The following is a 22,754-nucleotide window of genomic DNA, read 5'->3' on the forward strand; positions in this document are numbered from 1 at the left end:
TCTTTTCCTATCAGATGCGTCTCCTGTAGACAGCATATTGTTGGGTCTTGTTTTGTGATCCATTCTACTAGCCTGTATCTCTTAATTGGTGAATTTAAGCCATTAACATTTAGGGTTATTATTGAGATATGGTTTGTTCTTCTATCCATATTTGTTTATTGATGTTACTAACCCTGATTTGTTATCCTCTTTGACTACTTTCCCCCCTTTACTGTCCTATCTCCCATTGTTGGTTTTCAATGTTATTTTCCATTTCCTCTTCCTGTAATGTTTTGCCAAGGATTTTTTGAAGAGATGGTTTTCTAGCTGCGAATTCTTTTAACTTTTGTTTATCGTGGAAGGTTTTAATTTCATCTTCTATCCTGAAGCTTAATTTCGCCGGATACACGATTCTTGGTTGGAACCCATTTTCTTTCAGTGTTTGAAATATGTTATTCCAGGATCTTCTAGCTTTCAGAGTCTGTGTTGAGAGATCAGCTGTTATCCTGATTGGTTTACCCCTAAATGTAATCTGCTTTCTTTCTCTTGCAGCTTTTAAAATTCTCTCCTTATTCTGTATGTTGGACATTTTCATTATAATGTGTCTAGGTGTGGATCTCTTATGATTTTGCACATTCGGCGTCCTGTAGGCTTCTAGGATTTGGGAATCTGTCTCATTCTTCAAGTCTGGGAAGTTTTCTCGTATTATTTCACTGAATAGACTTTTTATTCCTTTGGTTTGGAGCTCTGTGCCTTCCTGTATCCCAATGACTCTTAAATTTGGTCTTTTGATATTATCCCATAATTCTTGGATGTTCTGCTCATGGTTTCTTAGCAGACTTGCTGAGCTGTCTATGTTCTTTTCCAGTTGAAATACTTTGTCTTCATTGTCTGATGTTCTCTCTTCTAAGTGATCTACTCTGCTGGTAGTATTCTCAATTGAGTTTTTAAGTTGGTTTATTGTTTCCTGCATTTCTAGAATTTCTATTTGTTTGTTTTTTATTACCTCTATCTCCCTGTGAAATTGATCTTTTACTTCCTGGATTTGTTTGTCAATGTGATCTTTCATTGTCTGATTTTGCTGTCTCATGTCTTCCTTGAGACTCCAGATCATCTGAAGCATATAAATCCTGATCTCTTTATCTGACATTCCATCTGTTGCAGCTATTACCTCTTCTAAAGTTGAGTTGATCTGCATTGCTTGTGGTCCTTTCTTTCCTTGTCTTTTCATACTGCTCGATTTTCTTTCTGCTTGGTGCAACTGTTGTGTTTTTGAAATTTACCCCCTATTTATTTATGTTGCTCTTGTATAGTTGGGAAGTCTCCCTTGCAGGGCGGGTATTGGCTGTGCTCCTCCTCTAATTATGGTGGTCTGTCTACCCCGCTGATCGGTCGCAGGTCTGCCCCTGCTGCGGGCACGGGTGGTGGCTTTGCTCTGCCCCCACTCCAATTGTGGTAACGTAACTACCACGCCCTGGGGTCGTTGGTCCTGATCTGGATGTGGGTGGCGGCTCTGCTGGGCCCCCACTCCAATTGGTGTGACGAGTCTACCGTGCTGGCAGACCTCTAGGCCGGTGGGTCGCAGTTCTGCACAGCCCCCACTCCCAATGGGGGTACCTGACTACCTCTCCAATGGGTCGCTGAGCCCCCTCCAGACCCGGGCGGCAACCCTGCTCCACCCCCACTCCAACCAGTGTGACTCGACTGCCTCGGTGTTATGTGTCCACCACGCTGGCAAGCTACCTGGCCTGTCTTGCCAGTTGGCGGCAGGTCTGCCTGCCCTGCTTGCTCGGATGTCAGCTCTGCACAGCCTCTACTCCAAATGAGGTTACTTGGCTACCGCGCCGCGGAATCGCTGGTCCTATTCTAGGCGTGGGCGGCTGCTCTCTTCAGCCCCAGCTGCGTTTGGGGTGTCATGGTACCATGCCGGCGGGTCACTTGGCCTGCTCTGGGCGCAGGTGAAATCTCCACTCTGCCCCTACAGCACCCCGCCGGACCCTGATTGAGAAGCAGTCACTGCCGGTTCCCTAGCCTTGGGCCAAAGCAGCTTAGGTAGCCGGAACTCCGCCTCTCCGATCCCCATACACTCTCTGCTGGGAGCTGGCTCCAGGGAGCGACCCCACGGGTTCCCCAGCCCCAGGCCAAAACTGTTCCAGTCGCCCCAAGCTCAACGCACGCTCCAGTTGGAGCTGGCCTCCACCGGCAGTCTCCGCAGTTTCCTCAGACCTGGGCCAGGTTAGCCTCGGGAACCAGAATCCAGCTGCTCAGTGCCCGGCACATGCCTTGCCCAGCACGCACCTCTAGGAGTATTCTCCACAAGAACCCCCGCCCTGAGCCTGAGCAAGAAATCTGTGTGCTAGACGCAGGCAAATACCAGCCTGAAATCACCTGTTCCGTAGTTGAATGGGCTGAGATCAGTCGAACACGGGGATGATTACATCATCTCTCCGAAATGGCGGCTGCTGTCCTCCACTGTGGTCCGACCGGTGTCTGGAACCAAACTGGGCCACTTCTCTCCTCTGTTTCAAAGCCGGAACTCAGCACTAAGGGCTCCGATGTACCACTGGCGGGAGCCCCCCCCCGGATTCGTATCGCTGTTCCCCCGCTCCGGCACCCTGCCGCTCCCCGGCACGGGCCACAGACTCCAGCCTCCGGGCAATCGCCTGTCAGGCTATGCGACCCTCCGTGCTGGGAAATGGAGCTCTCAGAGCCGAACTTCTCACGATGGAAATCTGTCCACTAGATTCTGGAGCACCTCAATTTCACTGGAACTTCCCAAAGATCTATATCCTGTTACTTTGCTGAATTCATTTATGAGTTCTAGAAGTTTTCTGGTGGAGTTTGTTAGGTCTTATAAATATAGGTTCATGTACCAGAAATGGAAATAATTTGAGCTCTTCTTTTTCTAATTGTGTCTAGCTAGAGTTTCAAGAACTATGTTGAATAGAAGTGGTGAAAGTAGGCTTCCTGTTTTGTTCCTGTTTTTAGAGGGAATGCTTTCAGTTTTTCTCTGTTTAGAAAGATATTGGCCTTGGGTTTTAGCACATATAGCTTTTACAATGTTGAGGTATGTTCCTTCTACCCTAGTTTTTCAGCATGAATGGATGCTATATTTTGTCAAATGTTTTTTCTATATCTCGAGATAATCATATGATTCTTAAGTCTATGTGGTGAATTACATTTATTTATTTTTGTATGTTGAACCAACATTGCATCCCTTGATGAAATACACTTGGTCATGGTGTACTACCTTTTTAATGTGATTATGTATGTGATTTTCCATTATTTTATTAAGAATTTTTTCATCTATGTTTATCAGAGATGTTGGTCTGAGGTTTTCTTTCCTTCATGTGTCTGTCTGGTTTTGGTATCAGGGTGATACTAGCTTTGTAGAATGAGTTTGAAAGGGTTCTCTCCTTTTTCATTGTTTGGGGTATAAATATTTATGATTGTTATTTCTTGTTGTATGATTCCATTAAGCAATATAAAATGAACTTCTTTGTCTCTTCTGATTAATTTTTGCTTGAATTCCACTTTATCTTACAGGACAATAGTAATCCCTGCTTATTTACAAAGTCCATATAAATGATATGTTTTTTTCCCATTCTTTAACCTTCAGTCTGTGGATGTCTTTGCCTATGAAGTGAGTCTCTTGGAGATAGCTCATTGATGGGTCTTGTTTTTTAATCCAACCTGCCAGTCTGGAACTTTTAAGTTTAGGCTGTTTACATTCAATGTTATTTTTGAGATATGATTTGTATTCCCTGAAATTTTGATTGTTTTTTAGTTTTTAGTGAATTTGCTTAGTGAATTTTAGTTGGATTAGATTCTCCTTTGGTTGACTATACTTCAGTGTATTTTTATCACTCTTCTGGTTTTCATTTTTATTTTTCATTTATGTTTTAGTGCAAGTTTTCTAGTTGTAAATTCTTTTAACTTTTGTTTATTATGGGAGGTTTTTATTTTATCTTCAAATATGAATTTTAATTTTGCTGGGTATAATATTCTTGGTTGGCATTCATTATCTTTCAGAGCTTGGTATATATTATTTTAAGAGCTCTAGCTTTTAGTGTCCTGGTTGAGAATTCAACTGGCTTACCTCTAAAAGTGATGTGTTGTTTTTCTCTAGCAGCTTTTAAAATTCTATCCTTATTTTGTATGCTAGGCATTTTGATAATAATGTACCTTGGTATGGATCTGTCTAATTTTATATATTTGGAGTCCTGTATGCCTCCTGTTTTTGATTTTCCATTTCATCCTAAAGGTTTGGGAAATTTTCTGATATTATTTTCATGGAAAAGATTGTATATTCCTTAGTTTGTATTTTAGAGCCTTCATCTATCCTCATGAATCTCAGATTTGACGTTTTTCATGTTAGCACATATTTCTTGAAAATTTTGTTCATTGTCGTTTAATATCTTTTCTCCATGGTCAACTTTATTTTCAAGATTATATATTCTATCTTCATTGCCTGAAATTCTGTCTTCCAAGTAGTCTTTTCTGTTGGTGATGCTTTCCATTGATTTTTAAATTTGGTTTATTTATTTAAAAATTTTCTTTTGCAGTTGTAGATGGACAGCCTGCCTTTATTTTATTTGTTTATTTTTATGTGGTGCTGAGGATCAAATCCAGTGCCTCACATGTGCAAGGCAAGCACTCTGGCACTGAGCTACAGCCCAGGTTTATTGCTTCCTTCATTTTGAGGATTTCCATTAGGTTCTCTTTCAGTATCTCTATCTTCTTATTGGAGTGATCTTTCATTTCTTATATTTTCTCTCTGATTTCACTTCTTACATTTTCTGTTACCTTGTAGATCAGTTTAATTATGAACTTTCTAAATTCCTTCTCTGAATTTCCTCCAAGGTGGTGTTAATGGGATTTGTTGTTGGGGCATATTGGATTGGTTGGGATAGTTTGTTCCTTTGCTTTTTCAGATATTGTTTGTGTGTCTACCCATCTATTAGTATGGGTTTGAAGCAGAAATTTATGCCCTATGAACCCTTAGTGTCCCTGTAGTTTTCCAAGTGCCTCACAGATTAAGGGGATACAAATAATAGCACAACTAATGCAAGTAATATATAACATTAGACTAAATATTTAGTTTCTACTATGACATCTACAGTGTTATTGGCACAATAAACAGAAATGGTATGATGAGCAATTGCCAGCAATAAAAGCAGGAAATTATCATGTATTATGTCTGACATAAAACCAAAAATTAGGTGTCATCTGATTTCCACAGCATTAATAATTGCTATAGTATTAATGGTGGGGGCAGGTGTTATATTAATTAGTGCAATTAGTGCTTAAAAATGTTAAGAATAGAGTTATTTAAGAGGGAAAAATAGGGGCTGGGGATGTGGCTCAAGTGGTAACGCACTTGCCTGGCATGTTCAGGGCACTGGGTTGGATCCTTAGCACCACATAAAAATAAAATAAAGATGTTGTGTCCACCAAAAACTAAAAAATAAATATATAAAAAATAGGGAAGAATAATAGGTGGGCAGAAGAGTTCGCAATTTCAAAAGGTGAAGTAAAAATTCAGAAAAGACGTAGAAGGTGATGGTTATGAGGATATTGGAGAGAAAACAGAAGTAAAAAATTAAAGGAAGAGTGAAAGACAGAACAATAAAATTTGACTGTTAGCAAAAGAAAAAGATAAAGAGAGAAAAAGGAAACAGAAAAGTGAAAAACAATACAAAGCAAACCCAAAATATATTAATCAAAAACCCTTACCCTCAAAAGACACAGCAAGAAAAAATAACTGCCCTCAAAAAAGTGCTAGAAATGAGGGCTGGGGTTGTGGCTTAGAAGTAGAGCACTCACCTAGCATGCATGAGGCACTGGGTTCAATCCTCAGCACCACATAAAAATAAAATAAATATATTGTGTCCACCTATAACTAAAAAATAAATATTAAAAAATGCTAGGAATGAGAAATAAGAAGCAAATATGTAAATGTATACGTGTCCATGAACCATTCATATATACAGAGGGTGGAGGAGAGAGGGAGATAGATAGATATATAGGTAGATATGGGGATTATTGATGAAAAATTAAGGAACTGTTTCCATTGTGGTAGTCAAAATTGTTGATGAGCATATATGTTTACTGTCTCTGCCCACTGTCTTTCTTTCTGTTTCTTCTTGAGGTAGGTATTGAGCACAAGACTAGTGGCTGTGGGCTGTCAGACCCTTTCTCTCTCTCTTAAAATTTTTTTTTCTTGTTGTTGTAAATGTACAAAATATTTTATTTATTTTTGTATGTGGTGCTGAGGATCGAACCCAGAGCCTCACACATGCTAGGCCAGAGCTCTGCCACTGAGCCCCAGCCCCAGCCCCCAGCCCCTTTTGCTTTTTGTATTGCTCACCAAGTTGCCAGTTGGAGTTCAGAAGTTCTCAGCTTCCCTTCTTGGCAGCATGAGGGGGGGTTGGATGGGAAGTCCTGTCAGCTGGGTTTTTTTTCTGCATAGACCAGATCGATACTGTTTTAGTCAGCTTTTTCACTGCTGTGACTACAGATCTGATCAGAACAATTTTAGGGGAGGAAAAGTTTATTTGAGGGGCTCATGGCTTCAGAGGTCTCAATGAAAAAGAAAAGATTCTATTCCTTAAGGGTCAAGGTGAGGCTGAACATCATAGAGGAAGAGTGTGGTAGAGGGAAGCAGCTTACCGGTGATCAGAAAGTAGAGAGGCTCCACCCTCCAGATACAAAATGTATCCCATAGCCATGCCCTCAATGAACCACTTCCTCAGTCATACCTTACCTGCCTCCAGTTACCACTTAATTAATCCCATCAGGGATTAATTCAGCAATCAGGTTAAGGATATAAGCCAATCATTTCTCCTCCAAACCACCTTGCATAGTCTCACACATGGGCTCTTGGGGGACATCTCACATCCAAATTGTAATAGATGCACACCCAGGGTGGAGTTGCAGCAGAGTTCTGTGAGAGGAATTCCTAAGTGGGGCTTAGGTCTAGTCAGGCTCCAGGTGTTTTGTTAAGTGGCAACTGGTCTGGAGATGTTACATCAGTGCACCTCCAGGGCCCAGCAGCTGCTGATCAACACTGGGAGACTGCACCTGAGGAGTCTCCCCATGGTTCCACTTGTGAGGTGGAGGTGTCAATCCTTTGAACCTTCTGATTTAGTCCCTGAGCACTGTTACACTCACCCATTCAAATTTCCAACACACCCCAGCTGGTCCTCTGAGCTACCAGACTCAAAATTGGGGGAGGGAGCTGGGCTCTCCTGGCTTCTCCAACCCATATTCTCCTGAGTAAAATAGTCTCTGTGCTTGTTTTCCTCTTTGCTTTTTAGGCACGATCCGGGCTACATAGCTGTCTGCCAGGACGATTTATCAGACCCAGCTTAGATTTCCTGAATCCCAGTTCTCAGTTCACATAGCCACCAGAGGACATAGCATGGTTGCCTCAAAATGATCCCTGCCTAAGCTTTCTGTGGACAATTGGGAAACACAAGGCATCTTTCATGCACGAGTATATTGTTCAGTACAGACACTGGATCAGCCTAGGGCAGGTTGCCCCTCTGATGGGAGGATTTTCTGCGCTAAGATACCTGTTGTATTTCCCTGTGGTCATGCTGCTGCTACTGCTGGCAGCTTAGCTCTAATGTTGTCCCTCTTCCTTGTTTAATGTACTCTAAATTTCTGAGTCTATAAGATACTCTGTCCAATATTGAGTTTCAGCAAAATCCTTCTTTTACCCACCTTGCAGAGAACAGTATTCTGATGCTTAAATCTTGGGTCATTGAGTGAAAACAAACACAGCTTTTCTCTAGTCTGCCATCTTGTGATCCTTCACATAGGTTTATTGATTCTTTCCAAACTATTTATTTAACCTTAATTTTTATTTTTTAATATATACATGACAGTAGGGTGTATTTTGACATATTATACATATATGGAGTGCAACCCATTCTAATTTGAATACCATTCTTGTGGTTGTACATGATGTGAAGTGACACTGATCATGTATTCATATATAAGCATTATGTCTGATTCACTCTGCTGTCTTTCTTATTTCCATCCCCCTCCCTTCCCTTCATTCCCTTTTGTCTAACCCAACAAACTTCTATTCTTCCCTTTTCTACCCTCCCTTATTATGGGTTAGCATCCATATATCAGAGAGAACATTTGACTTTTGTTTTTTTGGGCTGGCTTATTTCACATAGCATGATATTCTCCAGTTTCATCTATGTACTGGCAAATGCCATAATTTCATTTTTCTTTATGGCTAATATTCCATTGTGTATATATACCACATTTTCTTTATCCATTCTTTTGTTTAAGTGCACCTAGGCTTATTCCAAAACTATGCTATTGTTAACTGAGCTGTTATTAACATTGGCGTGCCTGTATCACTGTAGTATGTGATTTTAAATCCTTTGGGTATAAGCTGAGGACTGGGATAACTGGATCAAATTTTGTTTCCTTGTGTGGGCTCTCTCTCTTCCAATGAGGAGGTCCATGAACAGGGTAGAGGAGAGTGTGGCTGTTGAGTTGCTGTTCAAGACCTCTGGAGACCAAGCTGGAAGCAGATCTGATTTTATTGCATAGTTACCATGTATATATACTCAGGAAGCAGCTGAACAGATTATAGGCAGCAACTAATGCAATTTCTGCTAACTACCCTTGCAGCAACCAATCAAGAAGTGGGCCAAGGAGTATGCACTGGGACTGAAACACATGGCCTCAGGCCCAGGGCTGTGCCTATGGAGTAAGCAGCCTGCTGCTTCTGTGCCTAGCATGAGGGGGAGTGGCCTGCCACTCAGGCACCCTTAACGTGTAATAATGCCATGTATGCAGTACTCCATGCACTTGTCCCCACATCCCCCCACTCTGACTGTACTGCAAGGACTTCAGCCAGCATTGCAGTTTTTTGTTCAGTGGCCTTCATATGATTTCATAAGTGTGTCATAACACAAGAAAAAACTATTACTGTCACAAATAGTAGGGCTAGGGTAATAGCATTATAAGGATCAATTAATTTGTTTATCAGGTTTTTCCAGTGTTCAGTTAAGCCCTGAAAGAAAGAGGAGGCCATTAAGATAGACACCTTTGTCTCATTGATTTTGATAATTGCCTTGGTAAGGTTAAGCATAGTCATAATATAGTTAGTATCCCAAGTGCCCTCAATATACTGAGAAAAATTGGAGAAGTATAAGGTTACATTTTCAGGTACAGCATGTTGGGTGACGCAAATACCATGAAATTCAGGGTCACAAGTGAGTATCTTTGCAACATAAACAGAGTATCTATTTGTTCCTGGTGGAGGTCCAGTTCTTGATGAATGACTAAAGTAGCCACTCAGGACAGTTTATTTAAGTGATTTTGAATGGCAAAGGCTTCTGCCATGGCAGTAGACAAATTGTTTACAGTCTGAGCAGTCTGGATACTCTGAGTGAATGAAGTAGCAGCAGTGGCTGTGGCAGTGATGGCAGCTACCAGGGCAATAATCCCAGTGATGATGAGGCTAATAGCACACCTTGTCCAGTGTAGGATCTCATTCAGAAGACTCTTCATCTCCATATCCCATGGACTCCTCCACTCTCTGGACAGGTTTGCTGGAAGCCAGATTGCTGGGGGTACTCTGAGGATAAATATACATTTAGCTTTCATAGTAGGTTAGATAATTTGTGAGCTAGCAGGATGTATTGATTGTATGAATGATATTTATGCCACCAGTATCATTGATTATTAGCATAGCAAAAGGTGGCATAACACAAGCTTGTGAGTATGGGCATAATTTGGCATAAAGGCATAGGCGTGGTCAGGGTCTTGACTCACTATTGACCTATTCTTTTGGTGGACCTAGCAGCCAGCAATATTGGCATGATATTTATCATTTCATACTAATTTCCTGCATAATAGTTGGTAACGGCTTGTCCCATGTAGCATGTACTGCAGTAGCCCATGCAGTTTTTGGTAACATCAGTTACATTCCAGGGGGCTGTGCCCGCCCAGGTACATAGATGTTGTTCTTCCCCAGAGAAATTCCTATTGTCAAGGAGATAAGATATGGCTGTGACAGACTGATTCCATGGGATGCTATCAGTATCTGAGGGGGGGGGGTTTGCCAAAAGGGTTTTTTTGCATTTGCCATGGGGGAGTCTATGACTATAGGTAGCATTAACTATAACTCTAAGGTCAGTGAGAGACAGCCCAACATATGACTTATTATAGTTATCTACAATAGTTTCAATACCAAGAGCAAAACAGAAGGGACTGTCTGGATTATAAGTTTCACTGTCTACTATGGAGAAATAAATGGGCAGAATAGGTATGGAAATGTGGTATTCCAGGGTACAGTCACCTCCTGGATGGACAGCTCAGGATCAATAAGGTTGGAATTATTAGAGAAGAGCTTAGGGAAAGTTCCTTCCCAATTAGCAGCAGCCAGAAGGTGTGGTCTAGTGATTAGGGCCCAACTTACCTGATGGGAGGCTTCAATGTTAGCTGTGAGTGCTGCACACAATAGAACCACCATCATAGGTCCAAAGATGAGGTTGCCACCAGGCAAAGGGGCCAGTCTGGTGGCTTGTTCAACAAGACCTTTAATATAACCCCAGGTTACTTTATGTGAGGTCTGTTTGCATTGTTGAGTCCTTTGTGAGGTTTCTCCTCCAGAGTTAGTTCCTTCATCTTCTTGGTTTGTGGCTGTGGGTGTCCAGGGCTTGACTTTCTGGTAGGCACCCACCTTGTTTACTTTGTCAATAAACTGCAGCAAGTCCTCAGTGGCTTTCTGCCTTAACCCTGTATAGAAACTCTACCTCCCCCGCTGGTAACTTCTTCCAGGCTCTGAGAGCACAGAGCTGCACCTGATTGAAATAATTTGGTGGGCCTGGGCTGGGGATGTGGCTCAAGTGGTAGCGCGATCACCTGGCGTGCGTGTGGCCAGGGTTCGATCCTCAGCACCACATACAAACAAAGATGTTGTGTCCGCTGAAAACTGAAAAATAAATATTAAAATTCTCTCTCTCTCTCTTAAAAAAATAATTTGGTAGGCCTGTGGCTTGTACTGCAGGGGAACTATGGATTCCTTTTCCCTGCAAGCATTCAGCTGGGAGGTTCACATTTGTGGTGTGGTTACAATCCCCCTGCTGTTTACATTTATCATAGAAGAATGCCTTCCACTCCAAAAGTGTTGTGGGCTCAAGAGCTGCTCTGGCTAGGTGTTTCCAGTCTTGAGAGCAATTAAGTACAAGACTGAATGATTGGAGAATTTGCTCTGCAAAAGACTCCCAGGGCCCATCCTCTTTTACCGCCTCTTCATCTCCTTCAGGGTACCCAATGTGTGTGGATACCAAGTGGCAGGGCGCTGTGATGTGGGGGCCATGTTGACTGGGAAGGCTTGTACTCCCTTACCCCACTTTTCATCTCTTATCCTACCTAGATCTTTAAAAGGATCTCTGGCCTCTTGGAATGGGTTTCTGGGAGACCATGACTTGGGCCTGTCCAGGGGCCTGGTCATTTCTAAGCTGTCATAGTCCCTTGCTGGCTTTGGCATTGCCTCATAAGGAGGCAGTTGCCATTGACTCAGGGAAGGTTATAGTCTTTTTTTGTCAGTAGAAGGAGCACCTGCACCATTTGTGGTCCCCTCTTTCTTCACCATGAAGGCTAGCAGTAGTTTCCTGTCTCTCCCTCCTGCACCTGTTGTGGTTGCTTGATTTGAGGTACATTTATGTCCCTGCTTTTTCCCCTTGTCTGTGTCTCACAGAATCAACTTCCCTCATTATATGACAAGGGTCTGTTTTAGGGCCCCCTACACTTTGCTGACTGGCTTTCACAATAGGAAAAAAATGTAGTGGTAAAGTATACCCCTGTCTCACTTCATCTTGCCGTGCATTTGCCATTATCTTGTCCCATATCCTAGGATCAAAACCAACTGCAGCATTGATCCATGGGCTAGTCTCTGTCATACATCTCAGAACTTCTTGGCTTCTCTCTTATTTAGGGTTAAACCTCTAGTGTCTAAGAGAGTGTGAAGCACTTGCAGCTGTGAGTCTTTGGAAGCACTCGGTAGGTTCCCCATTTCCCCTTCCTCATCACTCTGTGAGGGGCCATGCCCTGTTTTATAGGCTTACCTCAGGTCCCTGTTCAGGTGCCAGTTGCATGGGCCCTCTCTCATCCAGCAAGGAGGTCCACAGAACAAGTTAGAGGAGTGTGTGTCTGTGGAGTTGATAATCAAGACCTCCAGGACCAAGCTGAAAGAAGGTCTGCGTTTATTGCACAGTTACAGTGTATATATACTCAGGTGGTAGCTAGGCAGATTATAGGTAGCCACCAAAACAACTTCTTGCTAACTGTCCTTGCAGCAACCAATGGAGGAGTGGACCGTGGAGCACAAGGACTGCAACACATGGCCTCATGCCCAGGGCTGTGCCTACGGTGTAAGTGGTCTGCCGTTCATGAGCCTAGCATGAGGGGAGTGGCCTGCCACTCAGGAGCCCTTAACATATGCCATGTAAGTAGTACTCCAAGCACTTGTCCCCACAGATTAGTTTTTGGCATAGATTATGAGTATCTATTTGAAAAGTAGCCAGTCATTTTGACACAATATACTTGCAACTTTTTGATAATAAAACAATTATTTTTTTTAGTTCTGGACATTCTAGTGAAGTACTGTGTAATTGATCTCCACCCCCAGCCCCAATAACTTTTGATGAGCCCAAGACCTCCTTGTGGGAAGATAGAATCATTCAGCTGATTGTCAGATTTATAATGGGAAAAATAGTTTTCATTCAGTTTTTTTTTGTGTACACAATTTAACATTATTATTTTTCTCCTTTATTCAAATGAATAAAAATGCACAATTTTCTGGTCATATCCTTAAAAGCTTGTTTTACCTGTTTATTTCTCAGAGTATAAATGAAAGGGTTCAATAAAGGGGCAACTGAGTTATTGAGCACAGCTATTCCCTTATTGAAGGCAATTCCTTCTTTTGCTGAAGGCTTTATGTACATGAAGATGCAGCTTCCATAAGAGAGGGAGATGACAATCATGTGGGAAGAACATGTGGAAAAGGCCTTTTTCCTTTGCTGAGCTGAGGGGATCTTCAGAATGGTCCTGATGATATTTGTGTAGGAGAGGATCACCAGCACCAGTGTGACTACCAGTGTCAGAAGTGCTAAGATAAATTCAAACAGTTCCAGTAGACTAGTGTCTGAGCAAGATATTTCTATGAGGGGTCCATAGTCACAATAATAATGATTCAGCACATTGGACCCACAGAAATCTAACTGACTGGTCAGGATGATTAGGAAGAAGATGGTCAGGAAGCCACACATCCAAGAGCAGAGTACTAGTTGGATGCAGACCCTGCTGTTCATGATGGTGGTATAATGTAGAGGTTTGCAGATGGCCACATAGCGGTCATAGGACATGGCAGTCAGAAGGTAAAACTCACTGGCCCCAAAGAGAATGGCAAAGAAGTACTGAGTGAAGCATCCAGCAAAGCTGATAGTCTTGATCCCAGTTGAGATGCTGAACAGCAGCCTAGGAGTGAAAGTGGATGTAAAAGAAATTTCCAGGAAGGAGAAATTCCGGAGGAAGAAATACATGGGAGTCTGGAGGTGGGAGTCCAGCAGGGTGAGGATGATGATTGTCAGATTCCCAATGATGCTGAACATGTATGTGAGGAGGAGAAATATGAAAATGATAATCTGAAGCTCTGGGACATCTGATAGGCCCAGAAGGATGAATTCAGTCAAAGAGTGGTTTTTCATTGCTAACTTTTGGTGCCTGTAAGCTGAGAAAGAGAAAAAGGAGTGTTGAGAAGGAGAGCAGAGCTCAGGAATATTGAGCAGAGGTTTAGATTTCCCTGGAAACTTCTTCATAGGGAATTCCTCTGTCTAATCTGACCCAAAGAAAATGTCTTTTGGTCTTATTTTGGCCCTTCACAAAATTTATTTTTCAATTCCCACCTGGAAGTCTTTGTGTTTGGGTTCCTCTTGTCAGTGTAGAATAATGTCCACCTTGGTCTCCTGAATGTTTCATCTGATTTTAATTTTTATCCCTACTTCTCACTTGGCTTTGATATGCTGTCAGATGCATGGAACAATTCTCCTATTATTTTTGTAGGAATGTGTCATCCTTTCCCAGCCTTAATGCTTTGGTGATTTGCTTTACCACAGCCCTCTCCAACATATTGGATGCCTGTTCAATCCTTTTGTTCTGATAACAATTCCCAATATGTTAATGCCAGAGTAAACCACTCTTTTCGTAGGTGCTAGATTTCATGCCAGGGAGTAGATAGAGCCCAAGAAAGCTTCAAAATATTGAAATTTGTATGAATCTCTCTTTCCATTTATAAAAATCTAATGGAATAATTATAGCAGCTAGTTAATAATTCTAAGAAGTGTTGTTTTTTAAACCGCCTTAAACCTATTGGTACATTGGTGCATGTGTATAATCCCAGAGACTCAGGGATTGAGGCACAAGTATTGCTAGTTCAAGTCTAGCCCAGGCAACTGAAATACATTGAAGAATACCAAAATATAGGAAAAAGTGTTTATCTGAACTAGGATTCCTTTTTTGATTTTCAGGGTGCAGGACACAGTTATGATTCTGTAACAGGATATTAGGGAGGATTTTGCCTTATAGACTGTTCAGGGTTTCTTCCAGAGAAGAACCTACTACAATCAAGGGTCCTTTGGTCATTTATCTTGTGTTGCAATCTTCAAGGAAATTATGGACCCTCAGAGTGCCATGTAAACTGAGTGCTTTTCTGGAACAAAAATTCACAATGGAGGTCCATCCATGCCTTTGTTCCATCATAACCATTGGGATTGAAGGTCCAAGGCCATGCCACCCAGTGACTGGGAGACTTGGGCTTCTGCAGAATATCTGTTCACTGGCCTGGTGGATTTTGGACCTTTTTCTTCTTTATAATTCAAACATTCACATTCATATTGTATAGAAGTATAGTAGAACTAGTCCACATAGATGATTGTTTGGAGATAGTCACTCCATCATTGTTTTTAATAGTCAAATCTTATAAGCAATAAAAATTTTACTAATGAATAAATGGCCAAATAAATTATGATCATTTCTTTTGTGGAATAAAATAGGAAATGTCTATGTAGTGCCTTGCATATGGTGATTATAATATATGGCTACAGAAAGATGTTGCAGCCCATTACACATAGTGTGATTTTATCTGGATGTTATACAGTCCAACATCTGGAAGAATACAAAATGGTCAGGAAGTTATTTTGAATCACACTGTACAAAAAGAATGGAAAACTTCCATTTGAACTTCAGCCTTACTTGATGATTTAAAAATTTAAAAACAAGGGCTGGGGTTGTGACTCAGTGGTAGAGCATTTGCCTAGCATGTGTAAGGCACTGGGTTTGATTCTCAGTACCACATAAAAAATGAATAAATAAAGTAATGATATTGTGTCCATCAACAACTAAAAAAATAAAAATAAAAACAAAAGTATTAAAAATTCAAAAACAAGCCCCAATGAGATTTTTATAACAAAAAATTTAAAAAGATTAGAAGATTTTCAATTCAGATGGATCTTATAATTCATTACCATGGAAGGACAACATTGATGACCTGTGTACATACTCACTTTTTGACACAGGAAAGACGATGAAAGATTGTATCTCTGAAGGCTGAGTAGCAAGCATCAGGCCTGAGAAGTCAGATGTGCATGAAAAGTTGAAATAAAAATTACATGTTTTGTTCCTAATCCTAATGGATGCCCTGTTTGCTCACAAAGCATTTAGGCAGGATTATTGTGTCCTAATTAGACAATAAGTCATTCTAGTTCTACCTGCAATTAATCAAATGTTTGCTGCTACCCTTTCACCATTGTTACAAATTGGAACTCTTCCTATAATTCCTTGAGACTGGCTTATTAAACTCATCAAAGATCAAGGAACTTCCTATTCTTTATAGTCTCATTTTTTTCTCTCTTTTAAAAAAGATTTTAAAATTTGTTTTAATTAGTTATACGTGACAGTAAATGCATTTATGCACTTTGATACATAAATGGGGTATAATTTCTCATTTTACTGATTGTACATGTTGCAGAATCACTTTGATCATGCAGTCATATACGTACATAAGGTAATAAAGCCTGTTTCATTCTATTATTCTTCCTATCCCCATAACCCTTCATTTTCTCCATTTTGTCTGAAGGTTGCTAATGGACTTCATTACAATTTTATATCAGATTCAGAGATGCACGTTTCATATAGTTTAATCAGCAGAGACCTGGAGGGATAAGTTATTGCCCTGGGATCTAGGTCCAGAAGTGTTAATTAGCCAACTGTAAAAAAATTAATATTGGGAATAAACTTTGAACAGGTAGCTAGGGAAGACCCAAGAGGAAACTGGCATTGAGCATCACTAAGAGGGTAAATTCTTGTGGGTACTGAAGCAATGAACATGACAAAGTAAAAAATGGAACATGACGAGCTTCTTGAGCATCTTACCTGAGCTGGGCAGAGTTGTAGCAATATTCATTGTTTTTATCATTTAATTCTTATGCCATTTGGGGCATTGGTTATTATTGGGCTCTTATAACCAATAAGGAAATCACCTAACCTTTGAGGAAATCACCTAACCTTTCTGTGTAGGTTTGCTTCATAGTGGTTTTTGGATGTGGCAGGTAGAAGTAAATCTCACTGTCTCTCTTCAACATGGGAAAGAAATACTGAGTGAAGCAATGAGCAAAGACGACAGTCTTAATACCAGTTGAGATGCTGAATAGCAGCCTTGGGGTGGGGGGCGTAAAAGTAGATATAAAGGAAATTTCCAAAAAAGAGAAATTTGGGGGGAATAAATACATAGGAGTGTGGAGGTGGGTGTCTAGTAGGGTGAGGGTGAGAGTCTAGCAGGGTGAAGATTATGATTGTCATATTTCCACTGATGCTGAGTATGTAGGTGAGGAAGAGATGTGTAAAAATTACAACCTGAACCTTCAAGGTGTCTGTTAGTCCCAGAGAATGAATTTTGTCAGAAAGTTTTGGCTTTTCATGTTTTGACTTTTTTTTGCGTATGAGAAAACAAAGCAATTAAGTCAGTGAAGAACAGAAGAGCTGTGGTACCTTGAGGAAAGGCTACATGTTCATGTTGAATGAGTTGAAGTGTGTTTTTCCTTCAATGTGAGTCGATATTGATTTTCTATTGGGAGGGACTGGCTTTTCACAGGAACTGTTTTCTTAAACTCTCATGTAAGCAGATTTTTTTTTCTCTCTGGCTCCCTTTTAGGATTTTCATGTCCTTTCCTAGCCTACCTTCTAAACTAATGCTTAAAGTATTTTCTCCATTTATGTTTGTATTTTCTGTTTGAACATACGTTTCCTTTATTTTTAATTTTTTAAATGCCTTTTATTAGTTATTCTTAGTTATACATGACAGTATAATCCATTTTGTTAAAATTATACAAGCATGGGATATATCTTATTATAATTAGTACTCTGTTCTTGTGGGTGGGCATGATGGTGGGATTCACTTAGGCATTTTCATATGTGTCCATAGGAATATTATATGGGATTTATTCTACTGTCTTTCTTATTCCTATCCTCCCCTGTTGTCTAATCTACTGAAATTTTCTTCTTCTCTTCCTTTCTTTATTGTGGTTTAGCTTTTACATAATAGTGAAAACATTCAATCTTTTTTTTTTTGGGGGGGATTGGTATACTTCTTTGCTCTTTCATTATGTTTGCTAATTTGGCAGTGATTTATCACTCTCTTGGTGTCAATGGGGGTAGAAATGAGGGTAACTCCCACCTGAGGAACCTTCAGTAGGGAATCAGCTGAACCATTAACACTGCCGTAACTAAAGATTTCCTAACTTCCATTTGAGTTTTTGAATTTATGGGATATCAGAGTTGATATCATGAGACTCTTATGTGTTTGTTTCTGGTGCCTGCTTTCCCTTAGATTCCAATTCTTATTTAAATAGTTTCAAGCAGAAGAAAGATAATATATCGCCAATTAGATTCCTGCTCTCATCCAGGTTTATTAATAGCTTGTAATTGTGCTTTGACTAGAAAAATATAACTGAAATCAAAAGCTGAAAACCTCACTTAAGAGTCTGTAGTGTAGAACTTGATTGAATGGGGGCTATCCACATGCTTTGGGGATTTGTATAAGTACTATTTTTTTAGTATGTAGATGAGAAATAATTTTCTGAATATTTACCTAATATATCAAAATTGTATTTAACTTTAAGATTTATGTTAAATTGTTTTATGGGGACAAGTGCATGGAATACTACATATATGGCATACGTTAAGGTGCCTGAGTGATAAACCACTGCCCTTGTGCTAGGCACATGAGCAGCAAACCATTTAGCCCATGGGCACAGCCCTGGCATGAGGCCACGTGTTGTAGTCCCGGTGCTTGCTCCATGGTCTGCTCCTTGATTGATTGCTGCAAGGACTGGAAAGAAGTTGTATTAGTGGCTGCCTATAATCTGCTTAACTACTGTCTGAGTATATATATATGTGGTAACCATGCAATAAAATTAAACCTGCTTCCAGCTTGGTCTCTGGAGGTTTTGATTAGTGACTATGCAGCCACACTCTCCTCTACCCTGTTCCATGGACCTCCTCATTGGATGAGAAAGAGACCACACATTGTATGTGACTTTTATTTAACATTCTCCATAAATTTAAATTCTCAAAGACATTTTCCACAGGTAACCCACATGCATTTTATTAATAAGTGAAATTTCTCTCATATAATCCCCCTCATTACCATTCTTCTGGTTGTACCTGATATGGAATTACATTGGTCATGTATTCATATATAAACCTAGGAAGGTAATGTCTCATTCATTATACTATCTTTTGTATTCCCATTCCCCTTCCTTTTCCTTCATTCCCCTTTGTCTAATCCAAAGTACTTCTATTCTTTCCTGGGCCCCATCCTTATTGTGAGTTAGCATCTACATATCAGAGAGAACATTTAGCCTTTGGGTGTTTGGGATTGGTTTATTTCACTTAGCATGATAGTTTTTAGTTTCATCCATTACCAGCAAATGCCATAATTTCATTTTTATTGATGACTGAGTAATATTTCATTGTGTATACACATCACATTTTCTTTATTCATTCATTTGTGGAAGGGCACCTATATTGGTTTCATAGTTTAGCTATTGTGAATTGAGCTGCTATAAACATTGATATAGCAGCATTACTATAATATTTAAGTCCTTTGGGTATAAACTGAAGAGTGGGTTAACTGTGTCAAATGGTGGTTCTATTCCAAATTTTCTGAGGAATCTCCATAAAGCTTTCTAGAGAGATTGTACCCATTTGCAGTCCCACCATTTTCTGCACATTCTTGCCAACATTTATTGTTACTTGTGTTCTTGATAATTGGAGAAAAGACAGCCTCAACAAATGGTGCTGAGAAAACTGGAAATCCATATGTATCAAAATGAAATTAAACCCTAATCTCTCTCCCTGCACAAAACTCAACTCAAAATGGATCAAGGACCTAGGCATTAGAACAGAGACTCTACACCTTATAGAAAATAAGTGGGCCCAAATCTACATCATGTTGGATTAGGAATTGACTTCTTCAATAAGAGTGCTAAATTGTAAGAACTAAAATCAAGAATCAACAAATGGGATTGTATCAAACTAAAAAGCTTCTTCACAGTAAAGGAAACAATCAAGAATGTGAAGAAAGTGCCTATAGAATGGGAGAAAATCTTTGCTACCTGTACCTCAGATAGAACATTAATCTCCAGGATAAATAAAGAACTAAAAAAAATTAACATTGGTAAAACAGATAACCCAGTCAGTAAATGGGCAAAGGAACTAAACAGGCATTTCAGAGAAGAAGAAAAAGGATCAGTTATCAAATATATAAAAAAAGTTCAACATGTCTAGCAGAGAAATGCAAATAAAGAGATTTCATCTCACTCTAGTCAGAATGGCAATTATCAAGAATACAAGTAAACTTTGTTCTTCAAGGCATTTCTATTTCCAGATTCTACATCTCATATCACTCTTCAAAAGTGTCAGGTAAATTCTTTATATATCCTGGAAATTAGTGTTCTATCTTGCTCTATCTGATGTGTGTGTAGTAAAGATGTTCTTCCACTCTCTGGGCTCTCTCTTCATGTTATTGATCATTCCTTTGCTGAGAAGAAGCTTTTTAGTTTGAATACATCCCATTTATTTTTAAAAATTTTTTTTCCATCCCATTTATTGATTCTTAATTTTATTTCTCACAATTTAGGAGTCTGCTTAAGGAAGTCAATGTGGGCTTGCTCAATCCAGCTGAAGCTTACCGAACAACTGAGGAGGATGTGGCAAACGGAGAAAAAGAGACCTCTGGAGACCAGTTTCAGAGAACTCATTTCACTTTATTATCATAGGCAAGCCTTTTATGGATAGCCTGTTACTGGGCAAATTAGCTGAGGGTCATAATAATCCAATGAGCTAGCAACACCTTTATGAGCAGCAACCAATGGGCTAATAGGTCAGCAGAAAATAGCAGAAGGAAAAGGAATATCCTGTGCACAAGAGGGTGGCCAAGTTACCATGATGATGGGGCTGGTCATGGTCAGTGTTCCAACCACAAATATCTGGACTCAGTGGGCTGACTCCTGAGAGCCCCTCACATAGGCATCATAGGCTGCTTTCCAGCTCACGGGCCCAATAAGTCAAGACCTAATTTGACATGATAAAGATATGGATCTATTTTTACTTCTATTAGGTGCAGGGTCTTTGGTCTAAGTCTAATTCCTCAGTCCTTGAACTCAAAAAAGTTAATACCAAAAAACCCCCCAAAACCCAAAAAAACAAACAAAAAAACCCCCCAAAACCCACAAACCAAATAACCCAATCAATAAATGGACTAAGGAACTGAAGAGACACTTCTCAGAAGAAGATATACAAGTGATCAACAAATATATAAAAAAATGTTCAACATCTCTAGCAATTAGAGAAATGCAAATCAAATCTACTCTAAGATTTCATCTCACTCTAGTCAGAATGGACATTATCAAGAATACAAGCAACAATAAGTGTTGGTGAGGATGTGGGGGGAAAAGGTACATTCCTATATTGCTGGTGGCACTGAAAATTGGTGCAGCCACTGTGGAAAGCAGTATGGAGATTTCTTAGAAAACTTGGGATGGAACGACCATTTGACCCAGCTATTCTATTCCTTGGTCTATACCCAAAGGACTTAAAATGAGCATACTATAATTATGCAGCCACATCAATGGTTATAGCAGCTCAATTCACAATAGCTAAACCATGGAAGCAACTTATATGCCCTTCAGTAGATGAATGGATAAAGAAACTGTGGTATATATACAAAATGGAATATCATGCAGCATTTAAAAGAGAATAAAATTATGGCATTTGCAGTTGAATGGATGGAATTGGAGAATATCATGCTAAGAGAAGTAAGCCAATTCCAAAACGCCAAAGGCCAAATGTTCTCTTTGTTAAGTGGATGCTGATTGATAATGGAGTGAGGGAGCATGAGAATAATGGAGGAACTTTGGATTGGTAAAAGGGGAGTAGGGGAAGAGAGGGGTATTGGGAGTAGGTAAGATGGTGGAATGAGATGGACATCATTACACGTATGATTGCACAAATGGTGCGACTCTGCATCATGTACAACCAGAGAAATGAAAGTTGTGCTCCACTTGTGTACAATGAAGTGAAATGCATTCTGCTGTCCTGTATAACTAATTAGAAAAAAAAGTTAAAAAAAGGTGTCAGGTGACTCTTGTGCCAAAGATCAGTCTCTTTCTAATTTTTAATAAAAGAAAACAGTATAAAATGATATTTACCATAATCTAAAAAGCATTTTAATGTGCATGGCTTTATTTGGTTATAGCTATCATAATGGAAAATAATAACTATCATTAATTGAAATCTTTCTGTGTACCAAACCTTGTCATTATTTGATTTGATTCCAATATTAACTCATTGAGGTAGGTATTATTACTATTCCCATTTTTATTTATTTTTATTTTTTTAAAATTGTAGTTGGACACAATAGCTTTATTCAATTTATTTATTTTTTGTGTCATGCTGAGAATCAAACCCAGGGCCTCACCGGTGCTAGGCAAGTGCTCCACTGCTGAGCCACAACCCCGTTTTTTTTAGATAAAAGAACTAAAGTTTGTTGAAACAGGCACATAGCTTCAAATCTCAGTTACTAAATCAAATCTCAGTTACTAAACTCAGCAGCCATGGTGGGATGATTTTCCACCCTCACCCAGAGGCAGGGAGATTAAGACTTTTAGCCCAAATTTACAATGAAATAATGTGGATTAATGACATGGTGAGGATAGCAGTTGTGGTGAGTGTGGAACTGAAGCTTGCAAAGTGATTTAGTCAAGAGTCTATTCTAATAAGAATTAGAAGAATTTATAAGTTCAAATTAGTGTTGTTTTAGCATAATCCTGGCCCTATGTATGCCTTTTCCAGTCACCTGCCATCTGCCACTGTGGACCTCTGGATTGTCTTTTTTTTTTTTTTTTTAAAGAGAGAGAGAGAGAGAGAGAGAGAGAGAGAGAGAGAGAGAGAGAGAGAATTTTTTTAATATTTATTTTTTAGTTTTCGGCAGACACAACATCTTTGTTGGTATGTGGTGCTGAGGATTGAACCTGGGCCGCATGCATGCCAGGCAAGCACGCTACATCCCCAGATGAGCCACATTCCCAGCCCTCTGGACTGTCTTGATGCCAAGTATGCTTAACAATCTATCCATGCCCCACCAGATTCAGAACAAGTACTTTGGGTCAGTTTCCCCAACT

General features: G+C 39.9%; 1 protein-coding gene across 1 annotated transcript; it reads right to left on the reverse strand.

Moving 5' to 3' along the window:
- Positions 1-12,773: 12,773 nt before the first annotated feature.
- LOC113189617 (olfactory receptor 6C4-like) lies at positions 12,774-13,724 on the reverse strand. Its single transcript, XM_026398485.2, has one exon. It carries the CDS (start codon positions 13,722-13,724, stop codon positions 12,774-12,776), a length of 951 nt encoding a protein of 316 aa, XP_026254270.2.
- Positions 13,725-22,754: the final 9,030 nt, after the last annotated feature.

The sequence above is a fragment of the Urocitellus parryii genome, chromosome 5 (genome assembly GCF_045843805.1).
Source record: "Urocitellus parryii isolate mUroPar1 chromosome 5, mUroPar1.hap1, whole genome shotgun sequence".
Classification (NCBI taxonomy): domain Eukaryota; kingdom Metazoa; phylum Chordata; class Mammalia; order Rodentia; family Sciuridae; genus Urocitellus; species Urocitellus parryii.